We start from the raw sequence: 19,721 nt of genomic DNA, 5'->3' as shown, positions 1-19,721 counted from the left end.
TAATCTAGTTTTGCTAGCAAAGAATACCTACACAATCTGGCAATTGCTACGGTATCGAACCCATGACTGATCGGTGTTACTTACTAGGGTTCCATTTGTTAGTCCTTCACGCAAAACCTACTGAATGGATTTTTGTGAAAACTTTTAGATAATGTGCAGAAAGTACCTAACTAAGTAGTTTCCTCGAGATGCGGTAGAAAACGGCATGGGCCGAAACGAATTGGGTAATAAATTATTATGAACCAATTAAATACTGTACCCAACTTGACAGAAATAGTAATTAAAACAAATGCTGATAAAATTAATTAAATTTTTCAATTAAAATCGACTTTTTTTGAAAAATATATTTTTAGAATATCGCCATCTAGGGTTTTAAGCGCGTAACAGATGTAAATGAACTGTTCGTGAAACACGCCATCTATGGAATATTTGTAAAATCGTTTCAACGCTGCTAATTCGCAAGTCATTTATTTAAAAATAACAAACCGTATAATCAATTAGGCACCTAATTACATACAATATGCCTACTATTTTTTTAATTTGTAAATATTTTCATTCATGAAAATCTCTATGATTTCTCCTTATATGGCAATCAAATTCTTTTGGCAATGGGAAAATGCAGTAGCCTAATTTTGTAGTCTGGCCACACAAACCAGGTCAAGGAAGTGCAGCAGAAAAACTATTCGCCAATTTTTTTGTTATTTTTTATGAAATGCAATTATGTGTATTGTTTCTTTATTATTTAGTTGAAATAAGAGTGAGATAATGTAGCGCGTACACCGTAATGATTGGAGGCAGTGCGAGTGGTTGTAACAGGACAGAAGAAAACTAGGTGGTGTGACAGCTAAAGAATACCGCATAGAAGATTTTAGCTCAAAAATGGTTAATATCTTCAAAGTTCTATCGTTTAATTAGACGTTATGACTGTAAATCGTACAAGGGTGGCGTTTAAATGGGTTCTCTTTGCCATTTCTATTGAAAATAATCGTCATAACATTTGACCCAGTTACAGTGCTGTGTGCGTTGACCTATGGATGTGAATGCGGACTAACTAAAGCACGATGTTATTTTTAGGATACAGCTTTGCAGATAATTAAATATTTATAGATGCCGTTGGTGATATCCAATTGTGTGATAAATTATAGACGAAAGTTCCCGTGACCTTTTACACTTTGAATACTGGTGAGTTTTCTTTGTTTTACTCCCAATTTTGAATTTCGAATATCGATGTTCCAATTATTTAATTGTTGCACTCAATGTTTATAGGTTCGTAACTTCGAAAGTAATGTAAAATTAATTTAAAACAATGCATTAATTAAATAACAGCTGTAGCTGTGTAATACTACTGGTTTTGTTTTCATGTCAGTGACACAAAATCAATGGAATTTGATTTCTATAGTTATTCAATAAGTTTATTTACACACATGTGGCTTATTGCTCTAATAATATTTTCATTAATTATTCAAAAGTTATACTATAGTTTGTTAATTTACATAATATTCTAGTAGTGAATATAATTAACATAAATACTTTCAGGTCCAACAGTTGTTCAAATAAACACTATGGATGGAAGTTTTATAATTCCTGGAAAATCAAACCAAAGTACAGAAATACAGATAACATAAAACACTATTTAGATACAACTTCCTTTGAAGGGATCAATTTAATCATAGTTTTATTTATAAACATATTCCAATTCCTTTTTAATTGAATAAAATTATTGTATTGAGAAGACGATTCAGGTTGTGATTTCTTAATAAAATACACAACTGATGCAGTTAAGGGAAATTAAAACAATAAAAAACAGTAGCAAGCATATCATCTTTGTAGCTAGACAGGCTGTATGTTGTGTCTGTTGCCAAAAAATTGCCGCCAAAAATGGATTCTAAATTCGAATCTTAGATTTTTCAATTACAACCTACAATGGTTACTTAATGTTATATTAATAAAAAACAAGACAATATGGTGTTTATTTGACTGAATCGCAATAAGGGTGGGATTGGGCGTAAAGCCCTAAGGCCGTGGTGACACTTGGCAGTGATGAAGAAGCAAAATGTTCGCACTCTATCATTGATTGTGTGCACATTTACATATTTACTGGTTGGTGCCGCTGTGTTTGACGCTTTAGAGTCAACTACTGAGAGGAACAGATTTGAAGTACTGCAAGGTTGGTATTGCTCTTATAAAATCCTATTTACACACTTGTAATAAATCAATCAAAGTATTCTACACATATATCCACTATCCATACATACATTTTATGTTTACTCTTACTTACTTAGGAATCTTGAAATCACTTCTAATTAAGTTAGCTCAAGCTTTTTCCATAAGTCTACACTTCTGATCATCTAGCTTACCGGTATGTGTCTATCAAGATATCCAGGTTTATATAAATCTTGTGTATTTATTTATTTATTATTATTTAATAATAGCTTTAACTTATGGCAAGCTGTACTGTAAGCTACATAGTCAGTGTTTGAGTTTTGGTATCCAAGACAACCATGGTGTTGGCAGTCTATTGTTTTGCAAATCAATATCCAGGTAGTTTTCTAATCCTAAAAGGTTACTCATTACTATACCAAAGTATTTTCATTGATATATACTGAAAAAAAAGTTTTAAAATGTATATATAATGAATCATTTTATTTATGACACTGCGCTGATATTGTTCAGTTTTCTTCAGATTTTGTACTTATGGCAATGTTTATCTGCTTCACCAAAAGTTGCAGAACATTTTATTAAGGTGTTCAAAGTACAATTTACACTCTTCCATCTTTTCTGTACATTTTTTTTTTCAGTCTTTTATTTGTTGAGGCAGTATCAGAAAAAACTTGTTCTAAATATTCTTTCAAATCTTACAGCTATCGAGGGCATGATCATAAGGAAGTACAATATTACTGAAGAGGACTTCCGAGTGATGGAGACAGTTGTGCTCAAGTCAGAGCCCCACAAGGCTGGCCAACAGTGGAAGTTCACTGGCGCCTTCTACTATGCCACCACTGTACTTACTACTATTGGTAAGTCTTATTCCCTTGTGTTAAGGTTCGGGGTTGCATGATCATAAGGACTTTTGTGTCCGAGTTCCACAAGGCTGGCCGGCAGTGGAAGTTCACTGGCTCCTTCTACTATGTTACCACTGTACTTACTACTATTGGTAAGTCTTCTTCCGTTGGATTAAGGTTCAGTTTGCATCTTTTCAAGTGATGGAGACAGTAGTGCTGAAGTCAGAGCCCTAAAAGGTTAGCCAGCAATGAAAGTACATCATTTTTGTTGTGCTTATGTAATATTAATCAGGATCACCTGACAGTGGAGTTTCCCTCCATACAATAAGTATAAATATTTACATCATAACTTAAAGTTTATGTTGGTGGTTTACAGTAACACTGTTAGCACATAACATACAATATTTTGAGGAATATACGAATAATACTGTCATGATCACCAGATATTATACAGAAAAACTGTAGTAAGCTAGGAAATGTAGTTTCTTATTTACTGTTGCAGCCTTTTTATTATTTAGGTCTCAGATATACCTACATAGGCTTGGAAGTCACCAGATTATTGAAGTCAGCATATATATCTATATTACCGATAGGTATTATGATAATAACATCGCTTATATTTTGTTCCACCAGGCTACGGGCACTCGACGCCGGCGACGATCGGCGGGAAATTGTTCACTATGTTCTACGCTATAGTAGGCATTCCTCTCGGCCTCATCATGTTCCAGAGCATCGGTGAAAGAGTCAATAGACTCAGTAGGTTAGTATACCCTTATTTAGTAAAGTGGGCTGAGTGGGCATTGGTAGAATTTTCCTTTTACTCATCCATCCTTCAAGAGAGGTAGGAGAACTGAAACGAACCCAAGTTTTTTCTGGAGATTTCTGTGGTTTTCTCGGTTTATGGATTTTTTTCGTATAATCCCTCAGCCTTTGAGGAGAGTCGGTTGCTACAGCGGAAAACTGACTGCAAATAGTTTGGAATTAACTTGAGTTTGCCAGCGTGAATATGTCTAGATTGTCTGATCTGCAATGGAAATTAGATAAATATTGAGTTCGACTCAAATCATTCAACACATTCTTCATCGTACCTATTATTTCTCCTCTCATAAATTCATTCAGATGCTGGCATCATGAAACTTTGTATACTGTATATTTTTGTCTATAATAATAAAAATATATACAGTTCTTCATTCTTCAAGCAGACCTCATGGCTGACCACACTACCCAATCCTTAATTTACACTTTTATTTCTCCTTCCAGCGTAATAATAAAGTCAATAAAACGCGCGATGAACTGCAAGCAGACGAGCGCGTCTGAGGTGGACCTCATATGTGTGGTGACCACGCTGTCCTCGCTGACGATAGCTGGGGGGGCGGCTGCCTTCTCCAAGTTCGAGGGTTGGAGCTACTTCGATAGCGTGTACTATTGTTTTATCACGTTGACTACTATAGGTGAGTTGGTATTTTGTAAAGTATATAATGGATTCCTACAGTTTTCAAACATATCTCAATAACATAGGAGATAAGTAGTCTTAAAAATCGGATTAGATGTAGAGTTGTGTCTCTCTGTGTGAATCAATTTTATTTATTTGATTAGAACCTATCCTTGGGTTAGGTCAGTTATGATACTTACTGCCCATAGTTACTTATGTGTTCTGTCATTTCATCATATAAGCATAAGAAGTTTGCAAAGTTTGTTGTCCCAAACTTAGTAGATTTTGTCATTCTGTAACAACTCTGAAAAAGCTCCATCAACAATTTCAGTGATTTGGGAAAAATTTATGGTAGCCACAAATACACTTATTTTTGTTTACATAAGATTTATTTGACTTGTGAGCCACACACACTAAGTATACTTACATTTCGTACTTCATGCGTATATATCTAAACTTCCTCAAACCCCCCAGGTTTCGGAGACATGGTGGCCCTACAAAAAGACAACGCACTGAACCGCAAGCCTTCATACGTGATGTTTGCCCTAATTTTCATCCTATTCGGGCTAGCCATAGTGGCTGCGTGTCTCAACTTGTTAGTGCTACGGTTCGTCACAATGAACACTGAAGATGAGAAGAGAGATCAGGCTCAAGCGGAACAGGTAATTTATCATCTATCTGTCTACTTTTACAGTGTAGAGTTGGCTTTCAAACTAATATGAAGCAGCAGAGGACCTACTTGAACTCACCAGTGTTTTGCTTAGACAGTTTGCCTGTTTGACCTCCTCAATTCAGTTACTCTGTCCAGAATGCCCAGTGTTCTGCTAAAGGGTGAGACAATCGGTTAGACTTTCCGATTATTCGTATTCGAATACTGCCAATGATGTAAAAATTTTAACCAGGACCATCAATTTAACGTGTCTTCTTACATGGAGGATCTTGTTATGATATATCTACCTACTCACCAATCCACGGTCCGGCGTCTCCCAGCGTTGCTTAACTATGTATAAAATATCGACTCGTGAGGGTGTACTTTAGTGTTTGGTTCAGTGTTAAGAAGAACAGTGGCGCTTTTGTGTGCCATCATCTGCCTAGCTTTTCCCAAGTATGTTGAGGTCGGTTTTAAGTCTGGAATGCAGTTGAGTATCACCGTCTTACATGGAAAGACTGTTATGTAAACAATATTAAAAATTATGTTTTAATTATTATTATTAGGGGTGAAGTGGTGAGCGTTTTAGGGGCTGTCTTAAGGAAATTCCTGACGTTAAAAAAGTGCTGTCTTGCAGCCGAGTTTCAGTCAATTATTTTTGTTTTTTATTTTATTTAACTTACATTTAAATGTATAAATATTTATATTTAAAACTATTTATATATCTGCAGGCGCAGCAAGTAGCAGTGCGCCTGGAGGGCGACGTGATCACGGCGGACGGCGCCGTGCTGCGCGGCGTATCGCGCGGCACCCGCCTGCCCGCAGACCCCAGGCAGATCACTGCTGGTATGTACCTAAAAGAACGAAAAATCCTATCTTAGTCTGCAAGATAACATCTTTATATCATATCATATCGTTTACTGCATTTCATTCAGTGGAAAATATAAAATGATAGTCACAATTATGATTCCAATTATGATTATGGGCACAGCAAAATAGGTAGAAGATAGATCTTTATTTGTAAGTATATGTATATATTTGTATTGCAAATGGTCATAGTTAATCAAAACCGTCTGGAGGGCTCTGACGTGGAATTGTAACAGCGAATGCTTGACGTCCCCAAACAATGCCAACTTACAGATTCCGGTGCTTTTTGAAAAAGAAGCTTCTGGTATAAATAACAAGAAAGTACCTCCTTCATAATGATGTATTACTTACGTATATTATACAAATTCCAGGAGACACGTCGCTAATTCCTCTGTATGTAGACGAGGAGTACCCGCCCAGTGTGTGCAGCTGTTCATGTAACTGCTTCGGACCAAACAAGTGAGTATTATTGCTGTTCATTTGTATGACATTACATAATACAATATAGCTGACGGACATCAAAAGTTGTAATGTTGTTCGAAGAATTTCCATAATTACCTTTATAGTTCGTCCATGCAACTTGGGACAGCGATTTCAGTTGTAAGATAAATGCTCAACCAGCTAGTTAACATTTGACTATAGAAAATTGTCTAAATATTTCAGGTCAATACCATACCGCGACCCACTATCACCGGTACCACCAACCAACATCAAACAAATCAAGTCAAAGTCAAACTACCGCGAACTCGGTAGCATACCTCGCTACATAGAGAAATCCTCAGCCAAGAACCGATCACAGTCTCTACGCCTCAACTCAGCTTCAGGGTACCTTTACATGAACGCTAAGACAAACGACTTCCAACTAGACCCTGAAGACTTCAGAGAAATGGTCGCCAAACGCCGCGAACAACTGCGCAGAGGCATGATGATGTACGAAATGCGATGTAACAACAACGAACAGTATCTACACCCTTACAGGCACAGTCTTAGCACCCGGCTCGAGACCAGTCCTCACAGCTCCTCACTGTACTCCATGAACATGAGGTCGGAGAACCGCAGTAACGACCCTCTCGTCGACGACTACGACTCAGAGAAATCCAGCTACGCGAAAAAGAAACTCATGAAAAATATAGCTAGAAACACCAGTAATAAACGCGTTGAAAACTATTTCTATGATGACGCGGTGCTACATTTCGATGATGAGTACGCGTTCGACGGGTCGATACTCTTTGCTAAAAGGAGAAAATCTATAGAGAGAAAGTGGGAGGATTATAACTGTGAGATGCCGAAGAGCCACGCGGCCGACCAGGTGTCGAACGACGGCAGCTACGGGTACTACCTGCCGGACGAGGAGGAGCAGGAGCAGTACTTCGTGAACGACACGCTGACGTTCCAGCTGCCGCCGCACCGCGCCAGCATCTAGTGACGTGTTGTGAAGTGCCAAGACTTGTGCCAACGTAGGTTAGTGCTAGTCTACTAAATAAATGGGCCAATTAAGTAAATAAACGATAAATTAATAGTAATTTTACAATTTTCGCGGTAGCATCCGAGTTTGAAAGTTTTAGCTTTTACACATAGTTTATAGTTGTCGCGATTTTTATTGTAATTCTATGATATGAGCTTGGCTTCCTTGTAGATATTGTAATATAGTGTTTTTAAGGCTTGTCGGGCGAGCGCTTGAGCGTTTTATTTTGCACTACGTCGGGAATCGAAGATTTTGAAATAATAAAATGCCCCATATTAGGCTAGGTCATTTTAAGATTGAATAAAAATTATAGAAATGTAGGTATCTCGAGTTGCATTCCTAAGTCATTTAGATAAAAATAAGACTGCAATAGAGATGAATGTAGGTACTTACGGAGACCAATCAATCATACAATTTAATAGAGTATGATTAGATATCTAGTGATTTTGGCTGTATGAATATTTGGCTAATTTCACATCGGCTATATAGAAAGAGTTGACGAATCCAACCCGACTACAAATTAGTATACCTTTGAGGTCACATACTTAAGGACTATATCTTAATAAAGACCAACCAAAAAATACCTCATTTCAAGAAATCACTTGAATATTTTTAACTCAGATTACTGTCAACCTTTTCATTGTAGTCGGGAATAAAAAATACTTTGTAATTCGATTAATCTAGAGGAGTGCATATCGATTTGAACCGACGTAGTGCAAGCGAAATTCAGTTTTTATTTCCATTCGGAGTGAATTAGGAAGTAGATACTGTTGCGAGACACAATACAATGAAAATTATCGAGCTTATTGATACAAAAAACTGGCTAAAACCGATGGTTAATGTACAGCTAGCGACAACAGTTTGTTAACACAATTAAAATACATGAGGACTAAAATCTCAAATCAAAAGCTGTGTTCAACGAGTTTTGTAATTCTCTATTATCCAGGTTATTTTGTTCTGTAGTCGTGACAGTTATACTTATTGGAGATTTTGGTGTTCAGGTATTTCGTAATGTTAATTGTGTTAAAAACTTTTGCTGTTGACTGTACTTGATGTGTGAACAATAATCTTTGCCTGGATAGTATCCGAATATTATAATGTCACTATGTCTTTCTCAATCACTCTCTATTATGTTAAAGTATACTGTAATGACTGAGATATTTTTAAATATGAAGATCATATGGCATTTGAGTATTTGAGATTTGTTTCATCTTGACTGCAAAAGCCCAAAATGTTGATTTACTGGGATTAGTGCCTAATCAGTTTTTATTGAAAGAAATGACGAATTGAAAGCTAATTATATTCAAATTAGCCCAGCCTTTTCCTACTTAGGTTGGGGACAGCTTCCAGTCCTAATCAAGTCCAGTTAACGGGGCAAAATACCTCTGGGTAAGACTGGTTGTGAGACTTTCTAACTTCTGCCTGCCCGTAATGACTGCTGAAGATGTTCCCAGTTTTTAGGCACTTTTTTCTTTCCCTAATCAAGTCTCAGCAAGTCTAAAATATTATTTATAAAATACATGCCTTTGCTTTCAAGATGGAACATTTATCAAGGCATTGATCCTTGTGGAAAACTATCAGTACCTACATACTTCAATAACTGTACTAACTCAAGTCTAAAAACACAGAAACCTTAATTATGAAATATTATGAAAGAATCGCAACAATTTTGTATTATATATGCTAGCCGTTATTAAAAACAATTGTTTTCGGCCATTTTCCTTAAATATATAAAAGTTGAGACATTTCAAATTCGAAAAACGTAAAAATATTTAATTATATAATATCTATTATTTATCTATAAATATATATTCCAAGAATTTATTATGATAATGTAGCTTTGAGCATTGTTTTTGTTAAAAACTATGGTTGATCAACCTTTTCTAAAAAACAGAATTGTACAGTAAAACTGGTCTATAAATGCCAAATTATTATAAATCCAATAATTTTAAGAATTAATGATTTTATTTGATCTTACATCTCAAAGATTTGTTACAAAATTAGGTATACCTCTATAAATGGAGACAAAAATGTTGATTTGGAAAATCTTTTCGAAAATACTTATAAAGACCTAGATTGTTATTGTATAACTAAAATTGAAGTTATAATATATTTGCTTTGCAATGGAGTTTAGTTCAAAACGATCACGTTTAACGTTTTTAGTAAGAATAAAGTTTTATTCTGAAAATAATAAGATGTTGTCAAAAACTGTAAAGCTACTAAAATTCTGTAAATGCTAATTTACAAAACACTGTGCTGTTGTGTTGTAAAACTAATTAATAATATCGTACTGACTATGAAGTGAGTTAACTGTATAATACAAATATCTAGTCAAAAACGTGAGAATTACCGTTAAGAAATGTGTAGTTAAAATAATAGTGATATTGTGATTATTTTATATTTTTACAGCGACATCCAAAAACATGTATGTACATGGGATATGAGAGTTTTCTCCTTAACTGATTTTTTTTTATCTTACTTATAAGACTTATTCTTAGCTGCCAAAAACCTTTTTTGTTATATACCATTTTTAACTAGTATTAGTAAATCAGTATTATTATTTGCTGTGATAATTTTACCTCTAGTATTATATTAAACTAAGTTTTATTTAGGTTTATAAAACTCTTCAAAATGCCAAAACATTATCTTCAAAAGATCTAAGATAAATTAATTTATAATACTCCCAAAAAAGAAAAAAATCGTTGATGTCGTTTCGAACGATTATTTTACATTTTATGTATTAGCGTTTAACGACGAAGTATCTATAAAATGACAGTAAATCACTGATTAAATATGGATATGTATGTATGTATAGTAAATAATTATATCGACTTTGTTTAGGATTTAAGTAAAAATGATCTATGAAATCTACTAAACATGACTGCATTAAATATGTATGCCAAACGTACTCGAAACAAGACACTTTTAACATAGCTACAAAATAAAGATAAACTATAATTTTATTTAATATTCGCGTCGGCAATTTCTCTATATTTTTTTATTGCTTAATCTGGCCTCATCATTTGCTATTTATTTTTATATAATGCATTGGGAGTCTGAATTTAGCTCATATTAAGTTTTTAGCACAAAATCCAACTTATTATGTTTACATGGTTTTGAGCGTAATGTTACCTACATACCTATTACCTTATTACCTACCCAAGCTACTGAGGTAATCCTTTGCATACCCACGACTGATTCTATTAAGTGTCTTGAAGACAAACTATGTTTTATGAAAAGACATTTTTCGTTTAGTAAAATAATTTTCAAAATATAAATATCAATTGCAATTGACATTGCATAATTAGGATGCGCTATTTAAATGCTATAATAAACTATCCTTTTTTATATGTAGTCGATTTGCGAATTCGTTGCTAAGTTCAGAGGGACAATTCTCTTAGAAAAGTTCCACCTCTTTCAGTGAGATATTCATAATATTTTGTACAGAGATCTGTCATAACATTTCCAAATCAATAGTTTGTAGTGCAAACGAGCCACCCACGTAGTCCCCAAATTAAACACTTATGGCCTTACTACAAAAACTTTAACCCCTGTTTTACACTTGTCTAAAAAAAATTTGGCTGCAAAATGAACCATATGTCAACGTCATAATTTGTCATTTTTTTATACAAGTCATAAACTGACGTTTAAAAGTTTTTGTGGTAAGGCAGTTAACCGTCAGTTGCACAAAGCATTTTTTTGTAATTTTACTTTCATGTTTAGTCTTAAATGACCAACTATGTCTCTCACACAAAATATGTAAATGCAATTATGGGATATATAACATTAAAAATTCAAGTCAAAAGTTGACAACACGACACCTAATGTTACCGTGTTGCGCCACAAAAAGTAACTGATCAGTGGATGCTTCATTGTATATACTGGAGAATCTGAGGAGCATTGAAGACTCATTTTAAAGACCATCTCTTGATTGATACATGGTGAATGTCTTAGAATGGCAACATCTATGTAAGTCATCAGCGCTGATCTAAACATATTTCTTGGTAATGTCTATTTGAATTTGTTGGTTCCAAAGCATAAAATCTCATTTAACAGACATTCAAAGTAAGAATAGGTACTATATTCTAGTTACTACCCTAAAGAGAAATGTCCCTCAAACTGAAACTATATTTTGCTAAGATCATTCTAGTCTTTGTGCAAATTTTTCCATAAAACCGCTAAATTCAAAATACAAAACTTTTAACGGATTTTATTAATATTTCAAAAATAAGAACAGTAATTTCGACTCTGGAATTAACGTACGGCTATTCAAGTGCGTAGGTATGCTACTGCATGAGTCAGATGGCGCGAGTTCGAAACCAACCTGCGACGGATGTTTTTTCTATTTTTAAATACAACTAAAGTCGAATAAAAAACAGTACACGTTCAAAAATGAACTTCCTCGATCATATCACATTCAGAAAACCAAATAAAACAAAAAAATCACGATCCATAGATTCGTCTTCGGAAGAAAGTAGTACAAATTGTTCACTAGTAGATGGCAGCACTAGTATGCCCAATATATCAGAAGATGAGAACACAACAACAATACAGGAGCTAAAACAACAAATAAACGCACTTACATCTAAACTACATAAAGCTCAAGAAGAAATAAATAAATTATCAATAGAAAACGGAGAACTTAAAAGTACCATACATGATCTGAGAAATAAAAATGATAGTAAAATAGAAAATACTACGAGTAACGCAAACGTTACTTTGTCATCTAATAACCGTTTACAAACTTCAACGCCACAGAAAATAGCAAAGAAAACATCAGAGAAGCAAAATAAGCAACCGATCAGCAACAAAATGGAAATAGCAATAGAACAGTACGCTACTAATATAACACCTAAACTTAGAGAAGAAACGTATAAGACCAATGTAAATTGTAACAAGAATAAAATATGCATTGTTAGCGCTAACAAAACAAATAAAGTGTTGACAATTGCAGAAGAGACTTTCCAAAACAGTCTTGTTTGTCACTACATCTCGCCTAACTGTGGACTACTGCATCTGATCAAGAACTTGTACCAAAAAGTTAAGGATTTTTCGCATAACGATTATTGTGTTGTCTTAATTGGAGAAGAAGATTTCCAAAGAACTGAAAACTATGTAGAAATTATAATAGAGTTAAGAAATACATTGGAAAAAATACAGAATACGAATATTATACTCTGCCTTCCGACATACAAGCTAAGTAACTACTCTATGATGTTTAACTGGCGTGTCGAAACTTTCAATAATTTACTTTATTTAGATTTACTTACTTATAACTATGCAACGCTACTAGATTCTAATTTTGACTTACGCTGTGATTTTACCATGTTTTCTAAATATAATAACAAATTGAACGATGAAGGTATGAAAAATGTTTTTCAAAACTTGTCATCCCTTTTGAATGATTTCTCGCCATCACTAAATGAAAACAACACAAACAATGTAAATTCTTTGAATTCACGTAATGAGTTTTTTCTTTGATCACATGTATATTATGCACCAAAATATTGCTGGACTTATAAATAAATCTGATCTATTAACCGTCCATGTTCAAGAACTGCTTAACAGTCAAATAAATGTCGATATTATTTGCATAACCGAGCATTTTATAATGTCAGGGCAGGAACATCTTCTTCATATACCTAATTACAGGCTCGCGGCATGTTTCGCAAGAAGCAACGTAAAACGCGGTGGTGCCTGCATTCTAGTCAAAAAAGGTCATGAGTACAAAGAATTATCCGACATAATGAAATACTCGGTTTCAGGAATAATAGAATGTTGCGCAATTAAGATGCAGCAACATAATTTAATTATAGTATGTGTATATAGACCGCCAAAGATGTCAAACTTAAGTAAATTCTATGAAAATTTAGATATTATTCTACAAAAAATATGTACTAATCACCACACTAAAATAATTGTATGCGGCGACCTAAACATAGACATTCTAAAAAATAATAGAATTACCCTTGAACTTAAATGCTTTCTCTTAAGTTATAATCTTACTCTAGCAATTAATGAAGCAACACGACCTGTTAGTAATACCTGTTTAGATAATTTTGCACTAAACACCAAGCAGGCAGGTCCTTGTCGGGTGATAGATTTCGGGCTGTCTGACCATACTGCACAGATAGTCAAAATTAAAGTTAATAAATCAAGCATAATAAAAACTTGGAGAACTAAGATTCGAGACACTTCTACGGAAAATTTAACTAAATTTAATAGCTATCTACAAAATATTTCATTTTCTGATGTATACGATACAGAAGATTCTAATGAAGCATATAATAACTTTATCAAAATATTTAAGCTCCTGCATGACCTATGCTTCCCTTACAAGTTAGTATTAAAAAAATCCGAAAAAAACATCAAGTGGCTATCACGTGGCATTAGATTATGCAGTAAAAAACAGCGAAACTTACTCTGGAAACAACGAATTAACCCATCAACAGAAAACAAAAACGCTTTTGTTAATTACTCTAAAAGATTTAAAAAAATTATAAAACTAACACAAAAATCCCAAAATAATTACTTAATCAAAAACTCCATAAATATATCAAAAACCTCGTGGCAAATAATAAACAATAAGAAAATAAATAAGGAACCAATTTCACAAATAAAAAATAATAACCAGACAATTACAGATCCAAAGCAAATAGCAGAATTATTCAACAATTATTTCATTGACCAAATTACTAATATACCTAACAGCACAACGCAGGACGTTAAAAAAATAGACTATAACCCAAACTCAATATTTATACCACCAGTTGGACCTCTAGACGTAATAAGAATAATTAAAACACTTAAAAATAAAAAGAGCTTTGGTTATGATGGGATTTCCACCCAAGTCATAAAATTTGTTGCGAATAATATAGCTGGCCCCCTAACTCATATTATTAATACAAGTATATCATCAGGCATATTCCCTGACAAGTTAAAAACCATAATTGTAAAACCTATACATAAAAAGGATAGTAAAGAGGATATGTCAAACTACAGACCGATAGCTTTAATTCCCATTTTTTCAAAAATAATAGAAAAAGTCATATACGAGGCAATATCATCTTTCTTAAATAAATTCAATATACTTTCTCCCGAACAATACGGCTTCAGAAAAAATAAAAATATAAATATGGCAATTTTTGATTTATTAAAGGTTGTTTTGTCAAATGTTGATAGCAAAACGCCTATATGTGCTGTCTATACAGATATGTCAAAAGCGTTCGATTTTGTCAACCATAACATACTGCTTGACAAACTCAACGCTTATGGAATTCGAGGTAACATCCTGAACCTGATAAAAACATATTTAACCGGTCGCAAACAGATGACAGAAATCTGCAAAATATGTGTCAAATCTAAATTAGAAAAAAAGTACGTGTCTTCCAGCAGAGATATTAAATTCGGCGTGCCCCAAGGAACCGTCCTTGGGCCTTTATTATTTATTATTTATATCAATGATCTCCCACGCCAAGTCCACCATCCCATGGTGCTGTTTGCGGACGACAGCACAGCACTACTAAAATGTAACAATCATGTAAATTACGAAAATGACATAAACTACGCGATAAAAGTTATAATAAACTGGCTAAACAGCAACAATCTAAAAATTAACATACAAAAAACAAAGATAATGCATTTTTTCCAAAGACTTCGCATCAATGACTTGAACATCAACTATAATAACCAAAATGTGGAGAGAGTAGAGCTTACAAAATTCCTAGGCATTTTAATTGACAGTCAGCTAACGTGGAAGCCGCAGGCTGAAGCAATCTGTAAAACACTCAGCGCATCTGCATATGCACTTTATAATCTTAAGAAAAAAGTCAATACCAAAACAGTATTACTAGCATACCATGGTCTTGTTGTTTCTAAATTGAGATTTGGTATAATATTTTGGGGCAATTGTACCGAAAAGGAAAGTATCTTCAAAGCTCAAAAACGCTGTATACGAGCTATTTTTGGTTTGAAAGTTACTGACAGCTGTGTTCCATTTTTCAAAAAATATAATTTGTTGACCTTTCCTTGCCTTTACATTCTTGAAATTGCTCTTTTTGTTAAAGTTAATAGAAGCTTATTTTTAAGTTTATCGGAAAGCAGACACAGAGACGTAAATTTACGATCTCAATACCAAAATTTATTACGCACTGGAGGATATAAGACTGCTTTGTTTGGGAAAAGTGCTTTTGGCATGGCACCAGCTATTTTTAACCACATCCCAAATAGTATTAAACAAGAACCAGTAACAATCTTCAAAAAAAAAACTAACTACACTTCTCTTGAATAAATGCTACTACTCTGTATCTGACTTTCTAGCTGACACTTTTTAGTTGTATAAGCATTAAGTATGTGTAATGATGAATTGCATCATATCAAATGTTTGCATGCCAAAATGGTAGAATGTACTAGGATGCTTCAACATTTTCTGTAAACACCTTATTGTAAATACCTACATTCTGAGCAAATAAATGAATATTATTATTATTATATTAATGTATGTCTCTTTCTGACCTCGGAACTACAGAGTCCCGGATTTTTGGGAGGCGAACGTGGGGCCGAAGCCAACACGCTGAAGCCCTTTTGAGACAACTTTAATGAAGTGGCGACACAAAACCGACGATTATCCCTGTATACACTATAGAAATGTACCCAAGGACAATCCCCGGTTCTGTGCTAAACTATTGCTAACTGTGGATGAAAACTACTTGGGCTATTGTGATGGGATGCTAATGGACTAGGAATGGGGAAACTACGGGAACTATGGCACCTGCCGATGACAATGTATTAAATACATGTTAAAATGGCAGGTTATTATTATTATTATTATCTAATTATAAGCATGAACTGACACAGTGTCTTCGTGTAGTAAGGTTGCCAAAATTGTGTATCTTCAACGTTTCCAGTGCGGTTGACTGTAAACTAATATAAACTAATGTATTATAAAAACTGTTAATTGGAATATGTGAGTTCTAGTTATTATGCGGTCTGAACTAATTGTAATTTTAAAAGTGAAAATGTAACATAAATCGGATTTCAATAAAAAATACATACAAATGGTTGGTTCGCTTTTATTTGTCAGTTTATACTTCAAGGCGCCGACTTAAAACTGCTTTGAACATATCTCCATGATTAGGAAGGCTTTACTGCGTCGGGTTGCGGGCTAACTATTGGCGTTTGCACCAAATTTGGCAACAGATAATAATATCTCACGGGAAATGGGTTTGAATAGCACGTTGTTCTAAGGTCCGTACCTATAAGTTTTATTATTTATGGGATTCCTCGATTTTATTCGAATTCTTACTGCCGCACCACTAGCAACGCCACCTACGGATCTAATCTGGTTTTTCAAATCATCCAGGAACGCGTAGTCTCCGCTCTTATGCTCAAAGAGGTACTTAACTGTATACCTAACTCGTGTAATCGCCGCTAGATGGCAATTTTGTCAATCAAACGAATTAACAAAATAAATGTTTGGTTGAATTGTGATTCTCATTAATAAATTATGTAACGTAATCAAGACCATCAGATAAAACTTTTTTTCGGTATCCATTTATTCAACATTCGTTAACAAAAAAAAACATTTAAAAATATAAAATAGTGTCAGCATAAAAGACAAAAATTGATAATACCAATTAAATTACTGTAAGTACATAGTTATTTATGATAGCAGGATGATTGAAGAACTGAATGCAGAGAGGGGATTCACCTATCTACCTAATTCAACATTTCAAAGTTTCATCTTGCACTTAAAAAAAAACTACAAGTAGGCCTTTAAAAAATCGAAGTAGGTAAACATCGTTTCAGGCCCATCCTGCACTTAGAAAATTCTCAAGAACTTAACACTGGCGATAAAACGAGTTAGGAGAGCAGTGGTTTGGTCTCACTCTGCCCTTAGACAATTCCTAGAAACTTGTAAAAATCAGGGGTGAGGGTTCGAAAAATTCGTCTAATATAGAGGGGGTTCTAGGTCCCGTCTTGCAGTTTTTATAAATAAGGCTTTGAACATTTTACGGAAAAAGATATTGAGAGTGTAAGAGTGATTAGAGAGTGGCATTGGAGGTTTTCCAAAAATCGAGATTAGAGAGTGCCACTATAATTAAAAACTTGCACGGAAATCTGTCGCCTTAGGCAACTGATGGTAAATCCGTTACAAATATCTCACATAATAACTGTTCGTCGAGGTCAAATAGACAGTCGCTTCATGAAAATAAACCTGATACGCAGCCGCATCCTGTAAATTAAAAGTATAGTAGGTAGGCTGGATGGAGCAATCATTTTTGCACAAATCAATCTGCAATTCAAAAAAGATTTTCAATGATTCGCTGATAATAATTAGGTTAGGAATAGAACATAGAAAAGTTTATTATGAATGTACCGGGACACTATTTTCTACTCAATGAAAAATCTTCATTAACTTTTAACTTAACGTTTTTTCGTTGTTCTCGATGGTAGAACTACTTCATCATTCTGCATCATCATCTCCCGAGCCTTTTCCCAGCTATGTTGGGTTCGGCATCCAGTCTCACCGGATGCAGACAGTATATATAAACTAAGAAAAGTTGCATTGGTACTTGCTTGACCTGGAATCGAATCCGCACGCTCATACTTGAGAGGTTGCCTCTCAAACCTCTTCCTATCTCATGCCACCACGACTTTTTTCAGTTCTACTGGTTCCTACAGTACCTATATATCTTCTAAGTACTTAGGTACCTACCTAGACTATACAAAATGTTACCTAAAACGATGAATAAATACTTAATAGGTATCTACTTATATACAGCTAACCGAAGTAAGTAGGCAACAGAACAAAAGCCCATAAAACACTTAAAATTTTAATTAAAAAAGCTAAAACAGAAACCTTTCTAAAATAAAACAAAACACTTCACAAATTCATTTTGAATAACGGATTTAATAAATGCTTAAGTGGGAGAGCACTGTTATTTCTCCTTAAGACTGGCCAAAGAGAATACTAGAAGAAAAATGGGAGCACCCCCCCACCCCGCGGGGAGGAGGTATTGCTTTGAATAAAGAAAAGTTAAAATTTTCTTAAAACACCCCCGCGTTGGGGAGTTGCCTATCTATCTTCGTTTAAGTATTGGCAAAAATTACCCCCTCTATAGCGTTCTCTTTCGCACGAGGGCCGTGTCATTGGTTCATTTTTTAAAGGGTAGCGTTTAAGATGATTGCTTGTTTGAAAGAAAATTGCTATAAAATTGTAGCTAGTTCTGAGAAGTCTGTTGTTTTCTGTCCTCTGATGCTTTGTGATCATCGTAAAGGGTAGATAGCCTAATAGGTAAATACTAATCAGCTTTTGTACTATATAGTTAAGTTTCAATCTTCGATATATTCCTAGATTCCATGCCTAGCTTGGTTATTGAATGGTAGGTTGACATTGAGGTTTTAAAATGTTATTATGTACCTACTCATATATTGATAAATCTATATACTTAATAACATTTTGACTTAGAGAAACCTAAGTTTTTCGGCGTCTATTAGGACCTTTGTTAGGTCTCAGTAAATCCTCATTCATTAATAGAAGCTTATAAGCGTTTCCCTGTTTCCGACATTAATCTATTAAGCAAACCTTGACCCAGATAATGAGCATGCTTAACACGTTCACCCTAATTATTAATTTTAATATGTTATTGTAAGGGCACGCGTCAACAGGTGGTTAACTTATGTAGAGTAGGGTTAGCAGAGAAATCTTCATCAAAATTTTAAAAGTAGAAATTGTGACATTAAAAATCGGATATATCCAACTTATATTACCAGTGTTAAAGCGTTCCTTTTTTAGTTAGACTAGCTAGACTGATAGTTTAGTTATCATCATTAGGTAACATCTGCCTAACCTTTTCTCAATTTGGAGTCAGCTTCCAGTCTAACCAGATGCAGAAGAGTTAGGTACAGTAATGACTGCCTGCTTATTTACCCAGTTACCTGAAGAACCCGATATTAATTAATACAAAACCAGTAGGTATATATCTTCACATCTTCTAAGATACTTTTTCCAGCAGATATCCTGTTAATACCGGTTACTCTATAATTACACTTGAAAGATAAACTTTATATAAGATTTCTTTAATTAAAACGCTGTGTAACTCAATCGGCGCTCGCTTAAAAGAAAACTGTAATGAAAGGGTGAGATTAACGAGAACCATCGACCTTTTATATAGCGTTTTTATTAAAAGCTAGAAGACTGTTTTTAAGAGTTTATTCTGGAAATATTATATATGTACGTGTTCTTTAAAGATCATACTTACACTTCATCATCATCATATCAGCCAATCGTTGTCCACTGCTGGA

The 19,721-nt window shown here is 34.3% G+C and overlaps 1 protein-coding gene across 2 annotated transcripts; it reads left to right on the top strand.

Annotated features, from left to right (window-relative positions):
* The first annotated feature begins 625 nt into the window (after nt 1–625).
* Nucleotides 626–11,808, top strand: LOC110375059 (potassium channel subfamily K member 9). 2 transcript variants are annotated; one of them, XM_064041734.1, is made up of 10 exons: nt 626–882; nt 1,075–1,182; nt 1,537–2,167; nt 2,862–3,017; nt 3,636–3,762; nt 4,263–4,453; nt 4,909–5,096; nt 5,815–5,929; nt 6,322–6,409; nt 6,614–11,808. In XM_064041734.1, the coding sequence occupies exons 3-10, from the start codon at nt 2,041–2,043 to the stop codon at nt 7,371–7,373; spliced, it is 1,752 nt and encodes a 583-aa protein (XP_063897804.1). In that variant the 5' UTR covers nt 626–882; nt 1,075–1,182; nt 1,537–2,040; the 3' UTR covers nt 7,374–11,808. The 2 variants fall into 2 exon arrangements, with proteins under 2 accessions (XP_063897804.1, XP_021188706.1); XM_021333031.3 differs by having other exon boundaries at nt 626–1,182.
* Nucleotides 11,809–19,721: the final 7,913 nt, after the last annotated feature.

This window comes from Helicoverpa armigera, chromosome 26, assembly GCF_030705265.1.
Source record: "Helicoverpa armigera isolate CAAS_96S chromosome 26, ASM3070526v1, whole genome shotgun sequence".
Taxonomy (NCBI): Eukaryota; Metazoa; Arthropoda; class Insecta; order Lepidoptera; family Noctuidae; genus Helicoverpa; species Helicoverpa armigera.
This window is presented reverse-complemented; position numbering and strand designations above follow the sequence as displayed.